Source organism: Poecilia latipinna, unplaced genomic scaffold, assembly GCF_001443285.1.
Source record: "Poecilia latipinna isolate Pla-1442-1.1 unplaced genomic scaffold, P_latipinna-1.0 Scaffold465, whole genome shotgun sequence".
NCBI lineage: Eukaryota > Metazoa > Chordata > Actinopteri > Cyprinodontiformes > Poeciliidae > Poecilia > Poecilia latipinna.
In genome coordinates, this window is record NW_015113081.1 from 537,794 (window position 1) to 560,757 (window position 22,964).

Below are 22,964 nucleotides of genomic sequence, written 5' to 3' on the forward strand. Positions count from 1 at the left end.
AAGTCAGACGCCTTGTCCATTAGGCCACATGGTCCTGTTTTCTAAACAAATGTGGTGATTGGAATGTTCAAGTACAGAGCAGTAAGAATCCTTGATCTCTTAAAAGCAACGACGAAGGGACTCGAACCCTCAATCTTCTGATCCGAAGTCAGACGCCTTGTCCATTAGGCCACATGGTCCTGTTTTCTAAACAAATGTGGTGATTGGAATGTTCAAGTACAGAGCAGTAATCCAAACATTTATGACGGTGACAAAGACAAGAATCCTTGGCCCATTAAAAGCAACCACGAAGGGACTCGAACCCTCAATCTTCTGATCCGAAGTCAGATGCCTTGTCCATTAGGTGACATAGTCCTGTTTTTCAAGAAAATGTGGTGATTGGAATGTTCAAGTACAGAGCAGTAATCCAAACATTTAAGACAGTGACAAAGTCAGGAATCCTTCATCTCTTAAAAGCAACCACGAAGGGACTCGAACCCTCAATTTTCTGATCCGAAGTCAGACGACTTGTCCATTAGGCCACATGGTCCTGTTTTCTAAACAAATGTGATTGGAATGTTCAAGTACAGAGCAGTAATCCAAACATTTAAGACAGTGACAAAGTCAAGAATCCTTGGCCCATTAAAAGCAACCACGAAGGGACTCAAAACCTCAATCTCCTGAGCTGAAGTCAGACACCATTATGTTTTACTTTTCATCTGATATTATATCTGACACAGATGAGTCAGCATCCTGAAAGATTAGAAAATGCAAACATTTCTTCCCAACCCATTTTGTTTTTTTGTTGTTGTTTTTTTTTTGTTTGTTTTTTTACCTTTTTGGGCAGTTAGGACAGATGTGATGTTGCTTTGGTGCCAAACACTGATGAGTAGCATCCAAGGCAACACAATCAGTACAATGGCAACAATGTCTCGTCTCTTCAGCATCTCCAGGGTCACCCTGATTCATCTCATGGTCTGCAAGGAATAAGAAGTATATACATATATAAATATATATATTTTTACTTATTTTACTGTTGTTCTCTGTTTATTTACTAAGCCAAATTTGGCTTGTTTTCTTTCTGAAGAGACACTGTTAGAAACTCATCAGAAATTTCTAGATTTTTGCTAGGAGTTCTTAAAAAGTCACAGGCAACTAAACTATAATTTTAACTGAAGAAGGTTAAAGTCCACTTTGTTCTTTTGTTCTCTCAGGGAAGCCATTACCTTCAACCTCTGGGACCTACTAATCTGGATTCATACTAAATGAAGACACCAAGACAATTATCTTCTGGGGACACAACAATAAAGATTTAAAACCTTTAAACAGAACCCGTCTGTACTGTAACCTGATGTTTTGGTCTGTTTTTTTTTGTTTTGTTTTTTTTTTCAGTTACAATCATAGACTGTAAATGTGTGGATTACCTTTCATTTCATTACTCCCAAAAATTACCTGTTACATTACATCGATGATACGATTTAACATTATTCATTCTTTATGTATCCAGATTACCATGCTGTAATGTGAAGTACTTCCTTCATAGTTCTAGGAGTGTGATGGGGTCACTTTAAAGGGCAACATTGTGAATCAAATTCTGAAGGCCACCAACATCTTTTAGCTACAAGGAATAAACTACAGGGAAGGAGCGATTTTTTTGAAGAAGCAAAGCAGAAATCTAGGTCAGACGGAGCTCCAAGCTTTCTGTTTTATCCCAAGTGAAAGCAGGCTGATTGGAACGGAGACAATGGGAAAGAACATCCTTTTGTTGTTTAACAGCACACCTAGATGTCAGTCAGATAAATCCCAAAACCTGTTTTTCATAAACTGTAACTGAACAGAAATCCAGACTAACCTAGAAGTTGATGTCAAAGCAGCAATTAACTTGACAAAGAAATAACGCAAAGTTCCAGATACCAGTTAGTTGAGTGAAAATATTGAAAATATTTTGAGCCTTACAATGCTCCAATTTTTTATGTGCTTTGTTAACTTGAGATACGCAACACATACCGTTATCAATGAATATCACAATTAAAACAGGTAGACATAAAAGACGGATACTTACGAACGAGGATCCATTGAGGCTAATCCCTTCAGGGTGCAAGGACATTTTCGACTACAGTGTTGTGCCATACAGTAGTAAACACATAAACAGAGCAATCTCTCAATTCCTCTTTGGAGACTTCCAGTGGGGGCTATTCAGCCATCGGGTCCCAGGGTCGCGTCCTCGGTGCCTGCCCCTGTAGAAACAGAGGAGGTCATCCCAATGAAAGAATGCTGCTTCTCACTGCAGAAACAAAGGCAGGCATTGTCAAAGCTGGCATGGGGTTAGGTGGAAGGGGCAGACATGGCCACAGAACTCGAAACAATAGAATAAATCACATAAAAAACGTTACAGCAACACAAATGGTTTTTTTTTTCTTTCAGGATAAAAATGGGTTTGAAAGTAAAGAAAGAGAATTTTATCTGATCGCTCAGCATTGACTGACTGGGCTTACCCGGGTTCATAGCTCACCCGAAGGATTCCACACTGATCGGTTTTAATTAATTAAAAATAGTGTTCTAAGGCTTGTGCAGATGTTGTCAATTTTTATGTGTATGTATTTAAAACGAGGGCAGTGATGAAATTAAATTCAACTGATTATCCAGTTTAACCTGGAGAGCTATCGTCTGCACACAATCTAATCCATACATAATCATCACATGACCGTTTTGGCTAAAATGCAAGGTCCTGTAAATATGAAGTTCTGCTGCTCCACATATTGTGGATGTTTGCAATGAGAGGTAAAAGTATTAAGGGTCTTATTGCGCTGCTGAGAATCCCACTAAACATTTGGTAATGTGTAAAAAAACAAACAAACAAAAAAAACAACCCTGCTGCATCAAACCTTCAAGTTGAACTGTCAAAGCATCAGACTGCCTGACAGGAGAAAAAGAAGTCATAGGAGGACAGTTTAGAAAGTGCGCATTACTCATAAAACATTTACATCATGTTTCTACAGCAACCGAGGGAATAACATTACACAATGTAGAGCTAAAAAAAGTAGATTTTACACAATACTACACCTTTCAACTACATAGATATAACTGTAATTAACTTAGTGAGAAAAAAACAAGTCAATATAAGGACGAGCATCTCATGATTTCAAGTGGTGTTTTATTGTGCCTCAAATGCATCCATCCATCCATCCATCCATCCATCCATCCATCCATCCATCCATCCATCCATCCATCCGTATACATGTATAATTGGACATTTTCCTGACTTGAATAAAACAATGTCCATAAAGCTTTCTCATGTAGACTCATAAACATAATTTATAAAAAAGGAATGGAAATTTTAGAGTTCTAAGAAAAAAAAATCATACAGTAAAAAAAAAAACATTACAGAGCTGACTTAAGTTAGAAATTAGTTAAAAAGTTTGAATTTTATTTTGAGCTAACAAGCCAAATATTTGTTCAGACTTGCTAAATGAGTCCATGTGACTTTGTCAATGCTATTATAAACATTTAAAATTAAATGTTTTGAACTTAACAGTTAATGTCGATGGAACTTGAGCAATTTAACCGATTGAAAGAACTGTGCAGCGTCTTCATCCTCCATCTTCAGACAATCAGAGCCACATCACGGCACCATCGGAGTGCGTGTCAAGAGGCATGTGTATGCATAACATTGACTAAATCAGAACCACAGAGCGAGAGCAGATTTCATTATTTAACACTACTGCGAGTTTCCCAACCCTGATTATAAAATCTCACTCAACTTGCATACATTATAACTTGTTTACTGGTCTTGTTGGACTCTGGGGATGAATGTGAAACTTTAAAAGTAGAGCAATAAGTTCCAAGTAGTACAAGCTCCTTTAGAAAGGCTCATTTTAGTTAAGCAAGAGAATATATCTGCTAGCATTTCTATTTCTGTTCCCTTTGGTCCAAAGGCTCTTATATCCCAAGCTGACGTCAGAAAACAGCAGTTTTGAGAGAACCCCTGCTGAGTCTCCTCACATCGTCAGCATCCAGGCAAAAATAGCTCTTGTGGACTCTAGATATATAACAATAAATTTAGAAAGTAGTGGATTGCTGGAGAAAGAGCTAGGATTTAGGGTTTTTTTAAACATAAGATGTTCTTCTTAATGGTTGTTTATTTGAATTTGTCTCAGAAAACATTTAAAGTCTCAATTCATAATTCAGGGCTCCCCATAAATGTGACCACAGCTGTACATTGGCTCTCAGTAGATATGTGTTATATAAAATTATATTAGTTTCTGTGAAGCTGCTGGAAAATATTGTTACTTACTTCCCTATATACTGGGTGCTAAATATAAATCTGTGCACAGAGCTTTACTGCCATAAGAACTGGCAATGGGAGAGCTTTTGAGAACACGGAAATGGCCCCTTCCTCCCTCCGTAGTGAGTAAACCACATAGCCACAGAACATAGGCTAGCCACTCAGACATTTCACCAGCCACTGATTTTTTCTTTTGACTACAAACCTCATCAGTACAAGCAAATTATGTAAAATATATGATTTATTCTTTGCTCTATGAAAACCGATTTACTAACAGTAAGTTTACCATACATATTATGTATGCATACGGATTAATTTAACATAAAGCATGGACACCTTAACAGAGATGTAGTGCTATATGTTCACTTTAAGTAATTACTAACAGCAAACTGCAGCACTCTTGCAATCATTTCCTATATTGAACATTCAAATATTTCGGCTACAACTCCCCCTGATAGCATTTATTAAAGATGTGTTTTGTCATTTATAAAATATTTTTAAACTGTATCAATAGCTGTTTTCTGACTGCTCTGTTTGTTTTCCCTTACTTATGACGTTTTCTATTGAAATTCATAATTATTCACATTATTCCTGTGTTTTTCTGAGTGCCTGCTAGCTTAGTGTGGCTTCCCCCTCCTGGACTCTCTCTCTCTCTCACACACACACACACACACACACACACACACACACACACACACACACACAGACATCTGCCCTCCTCCCTGCCTGCATGAAACGCTCTTTCTTCGTGAACATTTTCAGCTAACCTGAAAACTTCCTCCCTGGTCTCTCTCTCATCATCCTCCTCCAACAAAAATGAGTCCCCTGAATTCTCCCTCCTTCTCCGATACTGAATCTTCTCCAGCAGGTAAAGTTTGTGTAATAATTAACATATCGGTTAGTTTGACACATTTTTCTGAATGGGCTTATGCGCTTTTTAGCATTTGTTGTCGTAGTTTTTCTGACCCATCCCGTCTCGTATCCGCTGAAATGGCGCTATTTATAACCTCAGAGGGGAGGGGCGGGCCAAGGAGAATTGAGGGATTTCATTGGGTAAGCCCAATGTCCGTCAATAAAAGCAACCAATGGGCTGTCGCGGTCGATAAAATTATATTTAAATATTTTTTTTTTGTTGCTAGATTATGACAGCCTAGAGCCGCCAGAAATGGACTGTATGTGCATCAGTCTGTACTCTAGACAGAAGTTAAAACTGAATGCAGCTTTTTTTTCTGTTCAAATTGTCAACTCGCCACTGTAGCGGGTGCGTTGCTCCGATTTACACGCCACTTCATACTTTTACTTTTAGGTAGGTGCTAATTTCTACCTCTTTTTGAGTGTTTCAGATCATACATTCAAGCAAATTTCAATATCAGACAAAAAAAAAGCCTGAGTAAATACACTGACGATGATTTCATTTATTAAAACAGTTTAACCCAAAGTGACAGTAGAAATCCCTCATGTTTCATAATATGAAAGTCTTTCACACCTGAAAATCTGCTTCCTGAGGTGTCTATTCTTGCATGAATAAAGTCAGACATCATGTGTTAATGAAGGATCACATCTTCTTAGTTTATAAATTAGACAAAGGTATCTCCTACTTCACTAACATTATTGAATTTGGCATAGAGCAATGTAAACATTGCTTAGTAGCAACCACAAAGGGACTTGAACCCTCAATCTTCTGATCCAAAGTCAGATAAAGAACTAATTAGAGTTTTTACACCAATATGCCACTCTAATATAGGTAATTATTTTAACCAGATGCTGCAGTTCCAGTAAAAATCCACAAGGTATTTTCAAGCAGTCTAGAGATTGTTAAAACATAAGCTGTGGAGAGCTCAGGAAACTCATAATGACTATACTGCACATAAAGTGACAAATGTGGTCGCTCTTGGTTTGAGAAAAATGACTTACATTTGAGGACTGCTTACACAATTTGTTCTTTTGAAAGTGTGTGCCAGAAGCACAAACTGAACATTGCTGTCAAAGTTCATCTGAAATTTTTGTACAATTAGCATAAACGTCAGACAGCATTGTCATGAAAAATGACTAACTATCATTGTTTTTATATCAGTGTGAAAAACATCAGGACTTCTTAGAGTGGTTAGTCTATTGAATTATTAACTTAATAAACTAATTTTAGTTTTTGCCTTGAAATTCGCCTGTGAAGGCCATGTTCCCCAGTCTTTTTCTTTGTTGCTGAATCACTGACATTAACTGAGGTAAGTGTTGATTGCAGCACTTTAGATGTTGTCTTGTGTTCTTTTGTGACTCGTTCCATGTTCTCTCCATTTGTGGATAATGATTCTCACTGTGGTTCATTGGCATTCCCAAAGTTTTGAGATGCCCTGACACACAGATGAGTCTATTCTTAAATGTCTTCTAGCTGGGGTCTGATGTTTTGATTTTGACATTAAATTCATAGTATTATGTGGGGATAAATTCTTATGGTACTGGAGGTGCCTTGCTATACATTAGGGCTGCACCGATTGCTGTTTTCTGGCTGACCGCCGATCTTTTAAAAAGACTAACTTGCTGATTCTGATTTTGGCCGATACCATTTTTTTGTCTGAAATGTTGCTCAATATATCAAGAAAGTTGCTGAATTGGCAACAATGGGGTGACTAGTGTTAACTGTAAATGTGCAGACATGACCTGATCGGCCGGGTTGTCCGTCAAACCTCTTGCACAGGATAAAAGAAAAGCACAGTGGTTGATTTTTAGACCTTTGCCGAGGTTGATAACATCAGTGGATCAGTGGGTAAGATCTGATTCACGTGTAAAAATTGGCCGATCACCAGTCTCCCAAAACTAAGGAAATCGGCACCGATAAATCGGCTGGCCGATAAATCGGTGCACCCCTACTATACATTTCTTTCTCCTCATAAACATGAGAAGAAAACATTGTAGGGCACTGTAGGAAGAGTCAGCATGCTGCCTCTTATGATGCTGCTTTGGCTGGGATCCGCTCTGTCTATTGAGCTGCTCATGAAGCGTTCCCCCTCTGCTTCCAGCGTCAGAACCTCAACCAGCTTTACAGGGTTCCAAATCTCCCACAAGCAATCTGATTTAAAGGCACTTTTCATACTGTACATCAAACAGGCAGCAGGGCACACAGATATGAAAAACAGAAAAACCACCATTAGTAGTTCAAAGGGTCATGACTTACTCATCTGAGCTAATGTTAATTCAGCTGAAGCTTCTCATATAGATTAGACACAAACTATTGCAGAGAGAAAAATGGAAGAGATATCCAAAGACCCATGAAACAAAGCTGTAGCTGAGTACAGAGCTTTCTCCTAGATCTAAGGTTAAAATGGTGACTTTTTATTATTTATTGGTTAAAAAGAGTGATGTGGTTTAGTTTTTAACTATTTCGCTGCCACAGCAGCTCCAAGTCTTCCACCAATTGTACACATCTAGAGACTAACAAGTTGGACATCAATGCAGAATAGCTCAAGCTAGACTGGCTGTGAATTTTCATACATTGATGTTCAACTTGTTACTTTTTAGTTTGACTTCTGACTTCAACTGGCAGAGCAAGGTATTTTTATGGATATCAAACTAAAGGGGGATGAATATATTTTCATTTTTTTTGTAAAAGAATTTGTAAAACATTTCTATTTTTCTGCCACATATTCTCAATACAATTAATTAAAGTTTGTGGAAACTGGGAACAACTTAATGGGATTTGATTAACACATTTTAAAGAATGGATAAATAAACCTATAGTTTTTTTTATTATCATTAAAGTACGAATCTGTGAACATTTCCTGTTTGTGTTTTTCCAAAAGCCAAGAAATTTCAAATGTTGGGAGATATAGTGTTTGTGATTAGTGAATCCAGCATATTTATTGCTCAATACTGAACAGTTCTATACGAACTGTTTCTTTCTTCTTATCTACTTCTATGGAACATGTAGGAAAATTATATTAGACAATCATATCATACCAATATTCTTGTCTCTGTCAAAATGATTTTTGCAGTCTGGTTTACGATTTTACGCCACAGATTTAAATGTAAACATCAGAAAAATCTGGAACTTCAGTCAATTAACACAGTTAATTTTAGGGTAACTAATTACTAGCAATATTAAAGTGGTTTTCTATGGAAGATTTTTTACATTACATTTTTGTTTTATAAATTTCATAACTGTAAAAATCACGTGAAATTAATGTGTTTTGAGTTATGGGTAATTCAATGTATTTTCGATAGTAGTATAATGTTTTTATGGTCTATAACAGTTGGTATTATATAAGTTTTCACAATAAATTTTTCAGAGTTTTTTTTTTTTTTAAAGTGTAACGATTTGCTTAGACTTCATTGGTTCTGCGTTCACCACTGTAAGGGTTTGTTTGCCAGGCTGATCTCTTTAAGACTTTAAACGATGCCCCACTTCAGCTGAACCCTAATTTGTGTCGGTAGTTTGAGATACGAAGAGTTTTCACTTGATAAACTGGCAGCAAAAAAAATAAATAAGTAAATAAATAAATAAATAAAAGAAAGTCAAAGTAAAATTAAAATACTGAGATTTCACATCCACTAAGCAGAGTCAATATGAAGATCTGCATTGAGACAGAGCCTCATCATAGCCATTTTACTTAATAGGAAAGAAAGCAAGATCTCTACTTCGTACATATTTTAATCTTCGTCTCCTCTGCTCTTGTCGTGATTTTATAAGTTCAAAGGTTTTTCCATTTTAATCAAACTCTTTCTGATATTAAACAAAACACATGAAAACAGGTGGAAAGCACACCTGCCCTTTAAGAGTTAAAGACAAAATAACGGTTACCGACCTTAATTGCAGACTGAAGCTGCTGTGCAATCACATCCCCCCCTCCCTTGTTCTTCTTCTTCTTCTGCTTCTGCTGTCTCTGCCACACGGAGGATCTTATTAGGGGTCACTTCACACACGTATAGCTGCAGTTGGTGCTGCTCACCACAGATGCCGCATCCCTGAATGAACGGATGGCTGAAAAGGTGGTGGGAACGCAGCGCTCTGTGCTCCGGCGCTCTCAGACTGAGACGTTAGAGAGGACAGCTCGTTTGGCATCACAGTCACTCTCTCCCTCCCTCCGTTTTACCCTCCTCCCATTGCTCCTCTTCACTCTCTTCTTCCCCTCTTGTTAATTGTTGCCAGCAGCTCCCCTCAAAGCCAATCATCTGCTTCCTTTTGGCTTGCTGCTGTTATGAATGCCAGTCTGTGTGAATCCAGCGAAAGTGCTTGTGTAACAGAGAGAGAGAGACACACACACACTACATGAAGATGTACATGTGTGTTTTTAAACTGACAGAGTGAGGAGGAGACATACTAACAATCAGAGGAACACCGGAGCATAGACAGAAGCCTCTGTTTTGAAAAGTCGGTGCATGTTGAATAAAGTACCAGTGATAAACACCGAAAACACTGGGGACACAATTAGATTTGTGCAGTGAAAGATCACTGTTTCTTAGTCATTAACTGCTTCATTTCGTCTTTTAGAGAAGTGTGACATTTAGAGGAAATGCTAAGCCTCTGAAGACTATCCACCGACTTGACTTAACCTTTACAGGATAATAGATTTTGGCTCTGCATCGTGTGACGTCTAAGCGCTTGAAAACAATTTAAAAATGTGTTTTTCACAGTGAAAGCTGCTGATTAACATTAGCATGTGTCTTACACGGCTGTAACTTGTCATGATCTGAACTTTTGTTTCTTAAAAGGAAGTGAAAAAAGTCTAAATGTCATAGATTGACATTTAGACTGTTTTCTCAACGCCAAAAAACACATGCGTTTCACATGTGCAAAAATCACATTTTAATTATGTGATCCAAGGGATCACACGTGATGAAATTTAATGATGAATTTTATAAATGATCCACATTTACAACATATTCAATTGATACCCATGTGAAATTTGAGAATGTAACCTATGTAAAACCCACAGTTTACATGTAATCCCAACTACCAGGTGATCATGTGGAACCCCCAGATTACATGTGATTCCCAGGCAAAACTCAAGTGCAGCTCAAAAACTTGTCATGACAATACTTTATCTTTATTATTTACATCTAAAGCTCAAGTGAAACCCAGAAATCACATTTAATGCCTATTTGAAACCCATAAATTGGGGACACTTGGTCTTTGTAGCCAAATAAATGAAAATAAAAACAAACCAAGCTAATGGAGCCAAACCCAAACTTATATTTTGCTTCCTCAGGAAACTCCCGTTTTGGTCTCAACCAACTCGGCTCTGCCTGTTCGTTTGCTTTTGCTTTCACCATCAAAAACATCCATCCTTTATCCAACACGCTTATCCCTACTGAGGTCATGAGAGATGTTGACCCTTTGAAAACATGCTTAGTAAAAAAAAAAAAAAACTGTGTTGACATTTTCTGATAATTACTTTTTAAAGAGTGCAGCATTTCAAAAGTGGCTTGTTTAAAAGTAGATTAGGTCCGATTGTATTGCTTGACTTAATCAGTCACAGGGGGAGGGGGAAAAAATACTTGACCTAATTATGCCATGCTGTTCATGGACAGGGCCGCGTCCATGAACTGCTGTTGTTTGTTGCCTTGCAGTGAAAAGGTCGTGGGTTTGAACCCCAGCGATGTTTCTGAATGGACTCCTCACTGGGCATGCATGGTATTACAAATGAAAATGTTCCTTTAGACCGTTTATTCTGTACGATGATGGGATCTCATCAGCCAGCTTGTAACATGTCGTCAGCCTCTTTTACGTCAGACATTGTCAGACATTGGCTTTCAAAGCCAATGTCTCTGTCTGTGTATCCAGGACATTTTGTGTCTTTAGACTGTGGGATTACAGTGGGGCCCTGTCCTCGGATAAGACACTGAACCAACCTTTTGTTGAAATGCTCAACTTGTGTGCGAGGGAAAAAAGCGTTTTTTTTCCCTCGCACACAATAATTTCTCTTTTGAAATTATTCTCCATGTTGTTTTGAAGTTACGCCAGGGAGTTACGCATCCTTAACCAGTCAGACTGACACAGGCATCAGCTTCAGCTAACACTTAGCCAGGATACATGGAAGATGTTCAGCTGAGAAAATGGCAACCCTCCCACTGAAAAGAAACACTGATATAAAACATGAACAAGATTACAATAAAAATTCTGTATACTTGAAAAAACTACAACCCAAGAGTGGGCATAAGGTGTTTTAAAACTCTTCTTATATTGTCTTATAAAATTGTTTACCAACTTAACCCCAGTGTACACATATTTATGATGTCTGACATGTTGGGCCTCCCAGACTAAACTAGCTTTGGGAAACTTTTGTCCCATCCTGCTAACATTGTCCTTAAGATGAGCATTCATTTCATTATGTGTGAAAAATATATTAGTTTAGGATTAATTATCTGTCATAGTTTATGTCATAGTTTTGTTTTTCTCACAGGTTCTAATTAACTCGTGTTCAAGCTGGAAATTAGGATTCTTGTAGAACAACAGACTCTCTGCTTTCGTGAAAAAAGTGAAGAAGAAAATGTATCTTGTTTCCGTCGTCCAGTGGCGTGCAAATACGTAAACATGTCATCACCTCTCTTTTTCTCGGTTTTGCCTATACAATAAACAAAAATAGTTTGCTTTTTTTGCATTTTCATATTTATTTTGCAATATAACAACTGAAACTACGGAGGAAATTCTTTCAGACTCCATAAAGTGACGCTGTCTTTAAGTTTAAATCTGTGCTTTCTGACACAAACGTGTGTTTTTTTTTATCAACACAATGTACATTATGGAATGTTGTTCTCATATATGACGGCTTTTTTCATAATGAACAAACAGTCTACTACGAACAAACACAAGAAAGTCTGACTTCCAGCAGTGGTTTAAATTTTCTGCTTGCGGAAGCGACTAATGGCAAAAACACTGTCGTCTTTCTCTCTTTTTATATGCAAGTAATTCTTGACGTCTCTGATGCGTTTTCTGTTTGGGTCGCTCTGTGAGGTGCAAAGTAGGCCAAAGCGCCTGGGGATCCTGTGAGCACTTTGACAACTTCCACATCCCGTCTAAGCTGCTCCCCAGACGTGTGAAGGCAGTATTTAGGGCACAGCCCCGCACTGTGATCCCTTTTAACAGCAGAAAGTCTGTCTGAAATCTAAGAGCATGAAATTTAGCAGTGAACAACGAAAGTGATGAAGCCGTCGACATGTGAAGGAGAGAAAAACAAAATACAGACAGGTTCAAAACTGGGCTTATGAGGTAACTGGGTGCTCGGCACGCATCGAGTTATTTCTAGTTCGGTAAAAATAAGGCATGAAGAAAACTACTGCCCACCTATTATCCTTGTTGCTACCTCTGTTACCAGCCAACAGCTTGCACAAGCTGAAGCTATGATGGTAAAAGGCAGAGGAAGAAAGAGCGAGGAAAGGGAAGTCGGACAGAAACAAAAAAAACGCCTAAGCCGAAGCTGAATGGCCGGGCATTTTGTCCGTGTGCGTCTCAATGGGCAACTCACAAAGTGTGTTAATTCAGCCGGCTCAAAGCGTCGGGAAGAGAGGCTTTCCCAAACTGGCAAACAAATCCCTTCCAAAGCTTAATTAATATTCCAGGGACAATTCTCTGCTCTTTGTGCTGCAAAGTGAACAGCAGAATGACAGCAGGTTCAGGTTCAAGGTGCAGATGTTAAGTTCACAGTTTGTCTGAGCTCTGTGTTCTGGTTATTGTTTTCAGTCATTCCTTTACTCGGTATTTTAGGTCACTGGATTTCTCTGTTGCTTGCGCTTCGCTTCCTTCTGTTCAGACAGTTTGCTCTTTTTGTTTTGTGTGTGTGTGTGTGTGTGTTTTTTTTTCACTTGGAAGAGACTGTGGCTCAGTGAGTAGAGTAGATTTTATGCAATCAAAAGCGGGTTTTAGTGGGTTATAGGTTGCAAACCTACTAAAACAAAATTAGTTTGTTGGAGTTATATCATTTGGTCTGTATGAAAATAAGTGTTTGGTCATAAAAAGAAAAAAAAATCACTTCAAAGAAAAAAAATTCACAAGGTTGAAAGCACTTGTTGGCCGCAAATATTTGATTTTATTTTTACCTGCTTATCAATGAAATAAACAGCTGATATTAGATGTTTTTATTTATTTATTTTTTATTTCTGGATGGGTCTCTGTTCATTTTGCAGGCACATAGTTACATTTTATAGCACAATCATATGTTACCTTCATTTGTTCTAAAAATGCTGTACATATCAAACATGACTTAAAAGAAATTTTTCCAATTTGACGCCTTGAAATTGGTCTCTGTCTCTTTAAGAAGCTGCAGCTCTTTCCGATGATGACAGCTGCAGATTCCCACAGATTTTCTGCATAATTGGATTCAATGCTGACCTTCTTTGACTCGAGCAAGTTGATGTGAAATTGATTTTCTTTGACGGCTTTTCAAATTTGGGGTTTCAATGAATAAAACCCAAACTACGATTTCTATTAGCAAAGTTAGCTGCTGCTCAGATGTCCATCTTGATGATCTTTAGGTACTTCGGTGTCTCTCATTTACATGCCAACGCTGGATGGAGTCTGTTCTTGTGGACTTTGCTAAATGACAGGCTTCGGATACGAAGCCTTTATCATGGGCTTCTAAGCTTACTGTCGCTACCTGTGGCATCAGCTCTGGGCTCATAAACACAAATCTCACTAAACACAGAGTATGTCCTCCTCATCAACAGATGCCCACAAAAACAGCTTTCATAAGCTCATAATTTTCATTCTGTGCTTACTAGACAGGTGAGTACACTAAGAAAGGGCAGACGTTTTGGGACTTCTAACACATATCGCTCACCAAAGCTCCACTAATAGCTTATTTATACTATTGAAATATTTCTGCAGTACATTTGTGATTCCATTTAATAACTTAGACCACTTGCTAACCCCACAACTAGCTCTTCAGCAGCTTAACGTTAAGCAGCCAGATGGAAAGGTACAGTTTGCTTGTGATTTGGTCTACATGCAGCAACATTAGAGTTAGAAGAAGAGAAGAAAAATGAATCATGTTCAGTAATAAAAGGTGAAGCTATCAGAAGAAGCAGTTATGTAACTAAACATATACTTTGGCTACCATTGAAGAGAGGCCCAAAGTAAATCACACAGACTTACATTCTCTAGCAAGTATTTAGACTTATATGTTGAATCTCCTTCTTTTTCTAGAACTTTTCTAGTTAATGGGTTTTGTGGTAAAAGTCGAAATAGTTATGTTCACCGTTTACTCTGTGGAGTACGGATGCAGGCGTAAACATCTTCCTTTTTCCTTCGTCATTCGTCTGTGGCTGTTTGTTCAATGTAGACAATCAGCCAAGTTCTTAATAATGCCAACTGAAGGAAGAAGACTTTTCTCTTGGGAGAAGACTGGATATGTAACGGTAGTAATTACCTGAGAGTCACTCCTTAGTTATTCCTCCGGAGCTCTCCCACAGTCTTTCAGCCCTTCCTCTCCGACTGCTGTATAGTGCGACATGTTTGCTCACAACAAAGCAGCAAAAGGAAATGGTTGGATCCCAAAAGCAGTAGTTGTGCTGCTGCGGTGAAGCGGTGAATGAATACCTACAGCGCAAGTTTTCATGTCCCTTAAACCTATCAGTCACCAACGCCAACTGGTTTTTACTCAGATTGTGTTGCGACAGACTAACAACAGAAGAGCAAATAGCGAGGCAAAGGGATAAAGTCAGACAGTGTTCAACATTTTCTACAGATTAAAGTCTGAAAAGCACAATTACAACAGCATGTCTAGCAGAGAAGAACATCAATACCCATTCTCCTGGGCCAAATTGCTTAAGATCTGTCAGCTTAAATGGAGAGTCTGCATGTCGAAGTTAAACCTTTAACTCCAGTCCAAAGTCTTCTGTGGCCTCTGATAGGTTTTCATCCAGGATTGTTTGGTATTAAGTTGTATCCATTAAGCTTGACCAGTCCCTATCAAAGAAACAGCTGGACGTACACTGACATTATTATACTCGGTTGAACACTGTTTAATAATTGCTGACATCTAAAGGCCATTGTGTCATACAGGAGGCAGAAGTGGAACTGAATGCATCTGAACACTACACTTTCTAGATTGTTTTACAGCATTTAATATCGGAAAACATGTCTCATCTTCATTTCAATTTACAATTATATATCAATTTATGTTGGTCCATCACAAAAAAAACCCCAACAACCTCCCATTAAGTTCATTAAGACTAGAAAGGTCACCATAATATGTTGTTGATGTGGTGAGTTTTTTAAAACATGCTATAGATATATTTATTTTTTCGTCTCTGTTGGAATTGTTACCTCACACACCCATCGATTGCTCATTTAGAGCCATAACTCTGGGAGATGTAATTAGAGTATCTGCTCTGGTGGACACAAAAGAACACGTTGCGTTGCTGTGGCCGCCAGCAGTTCATAACCACGCTATGGTAGCTGATAAAAAAGAACAAAACGGAGGAGCAGTCATTATGTTACGACAGCACAGGCAGCTACCATCCTTCGCACGCACCAGATAGGGCCGGTCAGCATGTTCCACTTAGGTTACATTAATATTTACTGACTATGAACTGAAGATAGACCAAATTCAATTGGAAAAGAAGTGCATGTTGGATATTGTAATTCCTGAAAGAGATGCCTCGGAGGATTTCTGCCAATATGAGGGAACGTCTGCTTTTAAATGAGCTGTTGAGAAACAAGTTATTTTTGTCACGGCCACCTGCTGCTCCCCCCGAGTGACTCAGCTATTGAAGACGAGAGCAGGTCCAGAAATCAACCTGACATTTTTCCTCCTGCTGCATGCGGCGTTCTGCTGGAAACATGTTTGTCGTCCATTGCTTTGCATCATCATCATCATCATGCCGCCGCTCTATTGCTGGCGGCTTCCTGGAAACTGCTGATGGAGCCGAGCCTCACAGCATGCACTGTTATTTTCTCTTCAGTTGCATCATTTGACTCAACAATTTACATGATTCTACCGTTATGATCCCCTCTGCAGTTACCGTCCAACATGAGCATTAGAGGGTATTATGTGTTCTCCAGGCACGTAGTGCAATTTAACAGCACAAGCAAGTAATTATGTTAACTTCAGTTGTTAAAAGAAAATCCTATAAATATCGACTATGACTTAAAAGAAATTTTACTTTGCTGCACCTGTTGATATTGTTATGGCGACTGTGTTTTGTTACATTGTACAGCTCTAAGATGTGTTTAAATCATGCCATGGATTAAGTCTATAAGAGCTGTCCAATCAGGATGCAGTGAAAATATGACATATCCTGTTTTACAAGGAATTCATATTGGATTAAACCAGAAGATCTGTCTTGGCTGATATATTGTGTATGAAATGACAATAACCATAAAAAACCCTTATATTTTCCCAGTCAAATGTACATGTTCAAATTTCAAATATCAGCTTTAAGCTAGCTTGGTTTTCTTCCACACTCTAAAAAGATGCAATGGATTTGAGCCAAAGCTCAAAAACGGACTTTCTATTGCATTTATAGCTGGCATGATTGTTTGTCTCATGACTTTGGACTCAAACATCCAGGACTTGAGTAAGTTTGATGCTCCTCAAAGTGCTTCCAATTTAATTTGATGGTTAGATGAGGGCTGGAGTTCATGTGACGTTCATCCTCACATGTTCCTGTCGACACAGCAAACTCCCTGATGGTTTCTTTTCTGTGCAAATCCACGCAGCTCAGCGTGATAGGTCAGGCTGTTCCCTGACATTTAAACCAGCCGCCTGGTTTAATCAGTGCTACGGGCACTTGCTCCGACTCCACATGGTAATTATGTGACAATTTCATTTCTGTGTGTGCACGATGATTTGGTTCTTGACGGGCCCCTTCGGTGCATCGTATAATCGTACTGGGGGATGGCTGCAGCTTAAATGCTTCACCACAGAGGAGATTTTGGTTGCTGACGTTTGCATAAGAGATTATTTTGAATTTTATTGTGCAGGTATGACAAGAAAATGTAGTGTACCTGCATGCAGAGGAGGTTGTTTTTTCCACCTGCATGTTACAGAGACACACTGATTTTTAAAATTTATTCCTGTTTATTATCTCTTAGATTTTGATTTTTCTTTTTCAAAATAAATTTATTCTTGGACTTGTGTGCCTTCAGTCATATGAATACAGCTGGTTTCCAGCCAGTTATTTTCTCTATCTTGCTCTCAACACATCAGTGTCTAGCACCAAGACAAGTCCTGCTGCGGGTACTGAGTAATACAAAGTCAACACAATCCCATGGGACATTCTGCAAATGCAGAATGTCTTCCTGTAAGCAGCTGAGAAACATTTACATTTTTATTACATTTCATCCTTTCCTTCATTATGCGTCTTTGCAGCTCTGAGCTGCACTCTCTCCATTTTTAAGTCCCTGCCCTGTAGCTTTATGTCAGAAAGTCGAGGAAATGCTTTCGAGAACAACAGTTCTGCTGGTTGTAATGTAGAACTTATGAATTATTCGTGCGTATTTGCACTTTTATTTCTTTAAATTGACATTTTAATCATTTGTTTTTCGCCTGAAATCCAGATTGCATTGTTCACTGATACTCCAGAGCACAGGGTTGGGGTTGTGACTGGAAGCAACCCTCTGCCAAAATCCCAAAGAGAAGTAAAACAGAAGGACGGAGATTTGCAATGGCCATGCTCAACGTCAAGCAGCAGTGACTGAGTCGGATGCATGAACTGAAATGTGGAGCTTATCCTCGACCAGCAGCCAAGCCGCCTCCTGCTGTGAAACTGGGATTGCTTGTGGAAAGAGTCGAGTGAACAAGATGAGGTGATTATTTTTTTTGTACCCATTCTGAAGCTCATTTGGATGTGCATAATAGCAGCTGATGGATTACTTCCCTCCTCTCTTATCCTGATGAGGAGTTTGGAGCTTTAGTCTTTCTGATCAAAAAAAATGATGTGAAATGGAAACAAAATCTAAATATTCAGCCAATAGAGCAAAGAATCGAAGATAATTTCAGGTTTATAACTGTTTATTTCTGTACCAGAATTCACGTTAATACAGTGAAGCATATTTAATTTCACACGAGAGACGTACATAGTTATCAGCTAGAATCCCATCAAATCTTTAAAATAAAATAAAAAATATATTATGGGAGGGCCTTCCTTTGTTGTCTCGATTCACACTTCACAATACTTTACAAAGAAAAAAAAACATAATAATGCAAAGTATAGAAAACCATGAGCTAGAAAATACATAAATTAATGTTCTGCAGTTTGATTTCCATCAGTTCATATCAATTAATATTTGGAGCACTGAAGGTATTCACAAAACATAATAGACCTCTCTGGCACAATTATTTGTACCAAAACAACCCATCTAAAGTAAAAGTCATTAAAGCATTTATTTATTTATTTATCTGTTTATTTGTGTATTTATTTATTTACCAGAGCATTGTGGAAATGCCCTAAACTCCCAAGCTAATCTAAAATAAAAAGAAGAAACAACCAGAATACAAATCTGGAAGATATGTAACTGTAATCTGAAATCTCCATTTTAATAAACATAATCCTTCAGCGCCATCTGTTGGCTGGAAGACTGCAACACATAACTGTTAAAAGAAACCCCGAGATACATATAGGTTTTACAATTGTACACATGAATGGATTCCTGATTAAATTAGTCTATCTTTTCATAAATTATATTTGTGTGATACTATTGATTGTTCCAGTCTCATAAAATGTTCACCAAGCTTGTTACAAAATGTATCACCAAAAGCTTAAACAATCTGATTAAATCAAGCAACTCTTGATTTTTTTAAATTTGCTATTAACATAGGTGTGGCCAAGTCATTGTTTTGATGTTGCTAAAAAAAACAACCTTAAAACCAAAACAGCCAGTGTGAAAGTCCAAGTCAAGTCCCGAGCCTTTTGTGATTTTACTAACTCGACAATAGTCTTTAAATTTGTGTCTTGAGATCAAGTCAATTTCAAGACTTGTAACCCAACTAAGAAACATAAAACTCAGACAACGCAGTTCAAAGTGATTCAATTTATTTATCTAAAGAAACCAGCTGATTGCAGTCATTTTGTGACGCAATCCCCCATCGTGAGCAAGCGCTGGGCGACAGTGGGGAGGAAAAACTCCCTTTTAACAGGAAGAAACCTCGAGCAGAACCAGGCTCAGGATGGGCGGCCATCTGCCTCGACCGGCTGGGGAGTGGAGGTCCAAGCCGGGGCTTCTGGAGCTAAGAAGAGAACACATAGAGTTAATGGCGGTGTAGTGTTGTTGAACACACATGATGAGAGAAGAAAACAAAGAGAGGAGACATTGTACCTGCGACAAACAAATACATATGTAATGCTAATGTTTTGTTTTAATTAGCATTAAGTGGGAAATTTAGTCTAGCTTAGCACATTAGCTGGAAGAAATTACAGGTATTTTGTATTTTGTCCTGAAATTACAGGTATAATTTAGCAAACCTGTATTAAATGTATGTCTTTCCTTTCCTGTTCCTTTAAAACAATAGGTTTGCGAAACCTATTGTTTTAAAATATCATTTGATTTTTTTGGGGTGGGGAAACCAGAGCACCTGGAGAAAACCCATTCAGTTACCTTGAGGATGACGAAGCATCCTGCAGTCCATTGGTTTGCTGCTAGTCACCAAGCTAAGCTAATACTCTAAACACCCTTTTACCCCTACAGAGGATCTGAATCTGACTGAAAACTTCCCCACTTGTGTCGTGGAGCTCCACGAAACTGAAAATACCACCAGTCAAGACAGATTTACACTTATGAACTGTTATTTGAATCAATAAAACTGTTGTAACAGTTTACATCCATTTATTTGATTAGTTTTATATGAATCTAGTCATATACAACTAAAGCATTAGTTTGTGTGATTGTGAACTGTGTACGTTCACAGCCACTCACAACTGAGGACAATTTAGAGTTAGCAGTTGAACTACCAGTCATGTTTTTGCACCGTGGGAGGAAGCCAGAGCACCTGGAGAGAACCCACGCATGCACAGTGGGAACATGGAAACTCCATGCAGAAAGACCTTGCTGTTCCACTGTGCAGCCCTTTCTTTCTCAAATTAACACTAAAAATTTATTTACTAAAATTAAGATGCTAACTTATTCCAATTGAACTATTAATGAATAATTAAGATTGTAAAGATTTACGCTTTTATGCCCTCCAAAATTAATTTTACAGTGAAAATCTAATGATTCTGCTGGTATTTTTTGTTAAACTACATATTCCACACAACAAGTTTGAATGAATGTTTTCAGCTTGATTGAACTCGTGTAGATGTACTTACCTCCATACTTACCTCCATAACTCTTAAGGCCCAACCAAAACCAGTGGATCTGGTTTTGGTTGGGCCAAAAGCACAGAAACACAGTTAGTGAGAAATCATAAACTCCAGAGAAAACTGAGGTGTGAGTTCAGTGATTTTATGGAGGGACACAGTAGTCATCTGCTGTGGTTAAGCCTATCAGAGCCTTTATCAACTCAAGTGGATCCATTATTATCCCTTTGCAGTATCCACTGGAGGCCTGTGAATGAGAGGAGACTTAGACATGATTTGACTTATGTTTGTATAGTGAGAATAAAAAGATGTAATGTTGACAACATACCATGTCTGCTGCAATAGAGGAAGCAGGAGACTCTTCAGGTGTGAACTCCATAGCATAAATCGGGTAAGCCAGAGCTGATGAATGAGCAGAGACAAAGCAGAAGACAGCCAGGTCAATGACGTTTACTTCAAAACACAGAATCTACAATTTTTGTTTAATGAGGAAGTACCAAAAATTAGGAGGCATGTGACGACAAACAAGAAAATGTTCTCCCTGCGCTTATTTCTGGGGGACCGTCTACGAGCGGCGGTCCTCCTTCTGTTTTCCAAGTGGGCATTTTCTTCTCTTATCATCCCTGCTTCAGTGTTCATGGTGAAGCCTGTGCGTGGGACGGGTTCTGCGTATGACTCTCTGGCCGATTCTACGTATGGGATGGTTTCTGCATCTGAGTCCATGTCCATGTCTACGTATGGGATGGTTTCTGCATCTGAGTCCCTGTCTATGTCTACGTATGGGATGGTTTCTGCGTCGGAGTCGTTCTCCATGTCCCAGCCCATGTTCATGCAAGGGATGTGGTCTGGTATAGAGTATGTGCCGAAGTTGGAACATCTAGAACTCCTTTTCTTCCTGAAGACTCTGCATGGGTCAAATAAAACAAGTGAAAATAGTTACATTGGGATTATTGAGTTAAAAATATGCATAAAGGTGGACATATTGCTCGTCCAGCTTACCTATAAGAATACTCCTTGTAGGAGATGGTCGGCACTCCCTCCGAGTTGTAGTAACCCGAAGATTGTAGTCGAGCGCTTCTTCTCAACATGACTGTAAATGGAAAGGGATACACAAAGAGACGGTGAGTGATTTGCTGACGCACAGCACGCTTCTATTCTATACAATAGGCCACAAGTTAGTCAGAAGGAGTTTCACCAAGAAACTGTAAAACAAAAACTGATCAGAAAACTTGCACAGAAACCTAGCACACCTTTTAATATAAATTTACAAAAAAAAGAAACAGTTAAAACAGACAAAAATATCACTTTCATATTCATTAGGTTAGAGCATGTATATTCTGTTCTAAATTAAAACAAATCTGCAATTTCTTACATTGTTTATATTATTCATCATCGTACAAAAGACCTAAAAGCATTTAGTTGAATGAAACTTTTACTGTGATAACAGAAAAGCCTTTTTGTACTAACTTTTACTAACGTTTTTTCTCCATTTCATATTTTAAATATACAGCTTTTTCTGCACACATCGTGTTCTAAACCTGAATTACACCCTGCAAGAAGTCCACATAGCTCACATTATACTTACTTTGTTTCAATCTAGTAAGAAGCTGCAGAGAAAATCTCTTCTTGTGAAAATAAAAATGGTAATAATCACTACTCTAAAAGTATTCAACGGTTTTAACAAGGGCAGATTGCTAAATCTAATCTTGTCCAACTTCTCCAAAGGCGTTATTCCTTCTGTCTGGAACGTCGACTGAACAGAGAAACCTGTTGCGTTAAGTTCTCAAACGAGTCACGTCGAAGTCAGATTTTACGCAAGATTCGACAGTCACATGTACACAAACGCGACAGAAATTATTTTTGAGGAGGCAGAGTGAAGGGATCGTTTATTATTATTATTATTTGATGTGGTGAATCGTTTATTATTATTATTATTTGATGTGGTGAAATCCGCCACATGATGGCGCTGGAGTAATGAAGATGTTGCAAATCCTGAATAATTAATAAAAGTTTCGTTACTCACATAACGCAGTACAGTTAGCATTTTATGTTTTTATGTTTTAAGTGAGAGGACTAGTGTTTCTAAGGTTTCCCACGTGTGTGCGCGCTCACATTAAGATAATAGAAATACATCTCTCCACTCACATTTGGAAAGAAGCAACTTGATTAAAAAAAAAAAAAAGTGTTTCTTTGTCAATATAGCGTTTTTGTCCGAATAGCACTCAGGGACTTTAGTTTTATATTGAACCTAAATAATACGACTATTTTTTGCTATATTCTGTAAGGATGTATTGTTTAACTACAGTAAATGAATGTGAGGAGGTCATTGTTTACTACAGTAAGAGCTAAAATAAAAATAATAAACATGAGTATAACGAAGCACATAAGATATAAAAAAAGAAAACTCCAAAGCCACATTCAATATGGCGGACGCGCTGACGTATCTCAGCAATGGGGCATTCGTGCTCGTGCATTG

At 38.2% G+C, this 22,964-nt stretch overlaps 2 protein-coding genes, 1 long non-coding RNA gene and 1 other non-coding gene across 6 annotated transcripts in view; 1 reads left to right on the plus strand and 3 right to left on the minus strand.

Annotated features, from left to right (window-relative positions):
* b3gat1b (beta-1,3-glucuronyltransferase 1 (glucuronosyltransferase P) b) overlaps positions 1 to 9,476 on the minus strand; it is a 44,471-nt gene extending 34,995 nt beyond the window's left edge. For 2 of the 3 annotated variants that reach the window (XM_015039224.1, XM_015039223.1), the window contains exons 1-3: positions 9,061 to 9,476; positions 2,042 to 2,216; positions 815 to 956 (exon numbers count right to left, since the gene is read on the minus strand). In XM_015039224.1, the coding sequence (XP_014894710.1) occupies positions 815 to 926 (112 nt within the window). In that variant the 5' untranslated portion in view covers positions 927 to 956; positions 2,042 to 2,216; positions 9,061 to 9,476. The remainder of the gene's footprint in view (positions 1 to 814; positions 957 to 2,041; positions 2,217 to 9,060) is intronic. The other variant, XM_015039222.1, reaches the window with a different exon arrangement.
* On the minus strand, positions 107 to 179 carry trnar-ucg (transfer RNA arginine (anticodon UCG)). Its single transcript has one exon. It is a non-coding gene; the product is annotated as a tRNA-Arg (tRNA).
* A 3,114-nt stretch (positions 9,477 to 12,590) lies between the features above and the next one.
* Positions 12,591 to 20,030, plus strand: LOC106951594 (uncharacterized). The gene is made up of 3 exons (XR_001425838.1): positions 12,591 to 12,601; positions 19,072 to 19,082; positions 19,951 to 20,030. It is a non-coding gene; the product is annotated as an uncharacterized LOC106951594 (long non-coding RNA).
* LOC106951591 (uncharacterized) lies at positions 19,213 to 21,609 on the minus strand. The gene is made up of 4 exons (XM_015039229.1): positions 21,488 to 21,609; positions 20,986 to 21,392; positions 20,817 to 20,890; positions 19,213 to 20,735 (listed from the first exon to the last, which is right to left on the minus strand). The coding sequence occupies exons 1-4, from the start codon at positions 21,574 to 21,576 to the stop codon at positions 20,634 to 20,636; spliced, it is 672 nt and encodes a 223-aa protein (XP_014894715.1). The 5' UTR covers positions 21,577 to 21,609; the 3' UTR covers positions 19,213 to 20,633.
* Positions 21,610 to 22,964: the final 1,355 nt, after the last annotated feature.

Bases quoted from the DNA above. Each gene is read 5' to 3' on its own strand.
- LOC106951591 (XM_015039229.1), bottom strand. From the start codon at position 21,576: ATGTTGAGAAGAAGCGCTCGACTACAATCTTCGGGTTACTACAACTCG. The intron at 20,891-20,985 runs GTACTTCCTCAT...CTCATTCATCAG, and splicing joins CACATGCCTCCTAATTTTTG to CTCTGGCTTACCCGATTTAT. The intron at 20,736-20,816 runs GTATGTTGTCAA...TCTCATTCACAG, and splicing joins CCTCTATTGCAGCAGACATG to GCCTCCAGTGGATACTGCAA.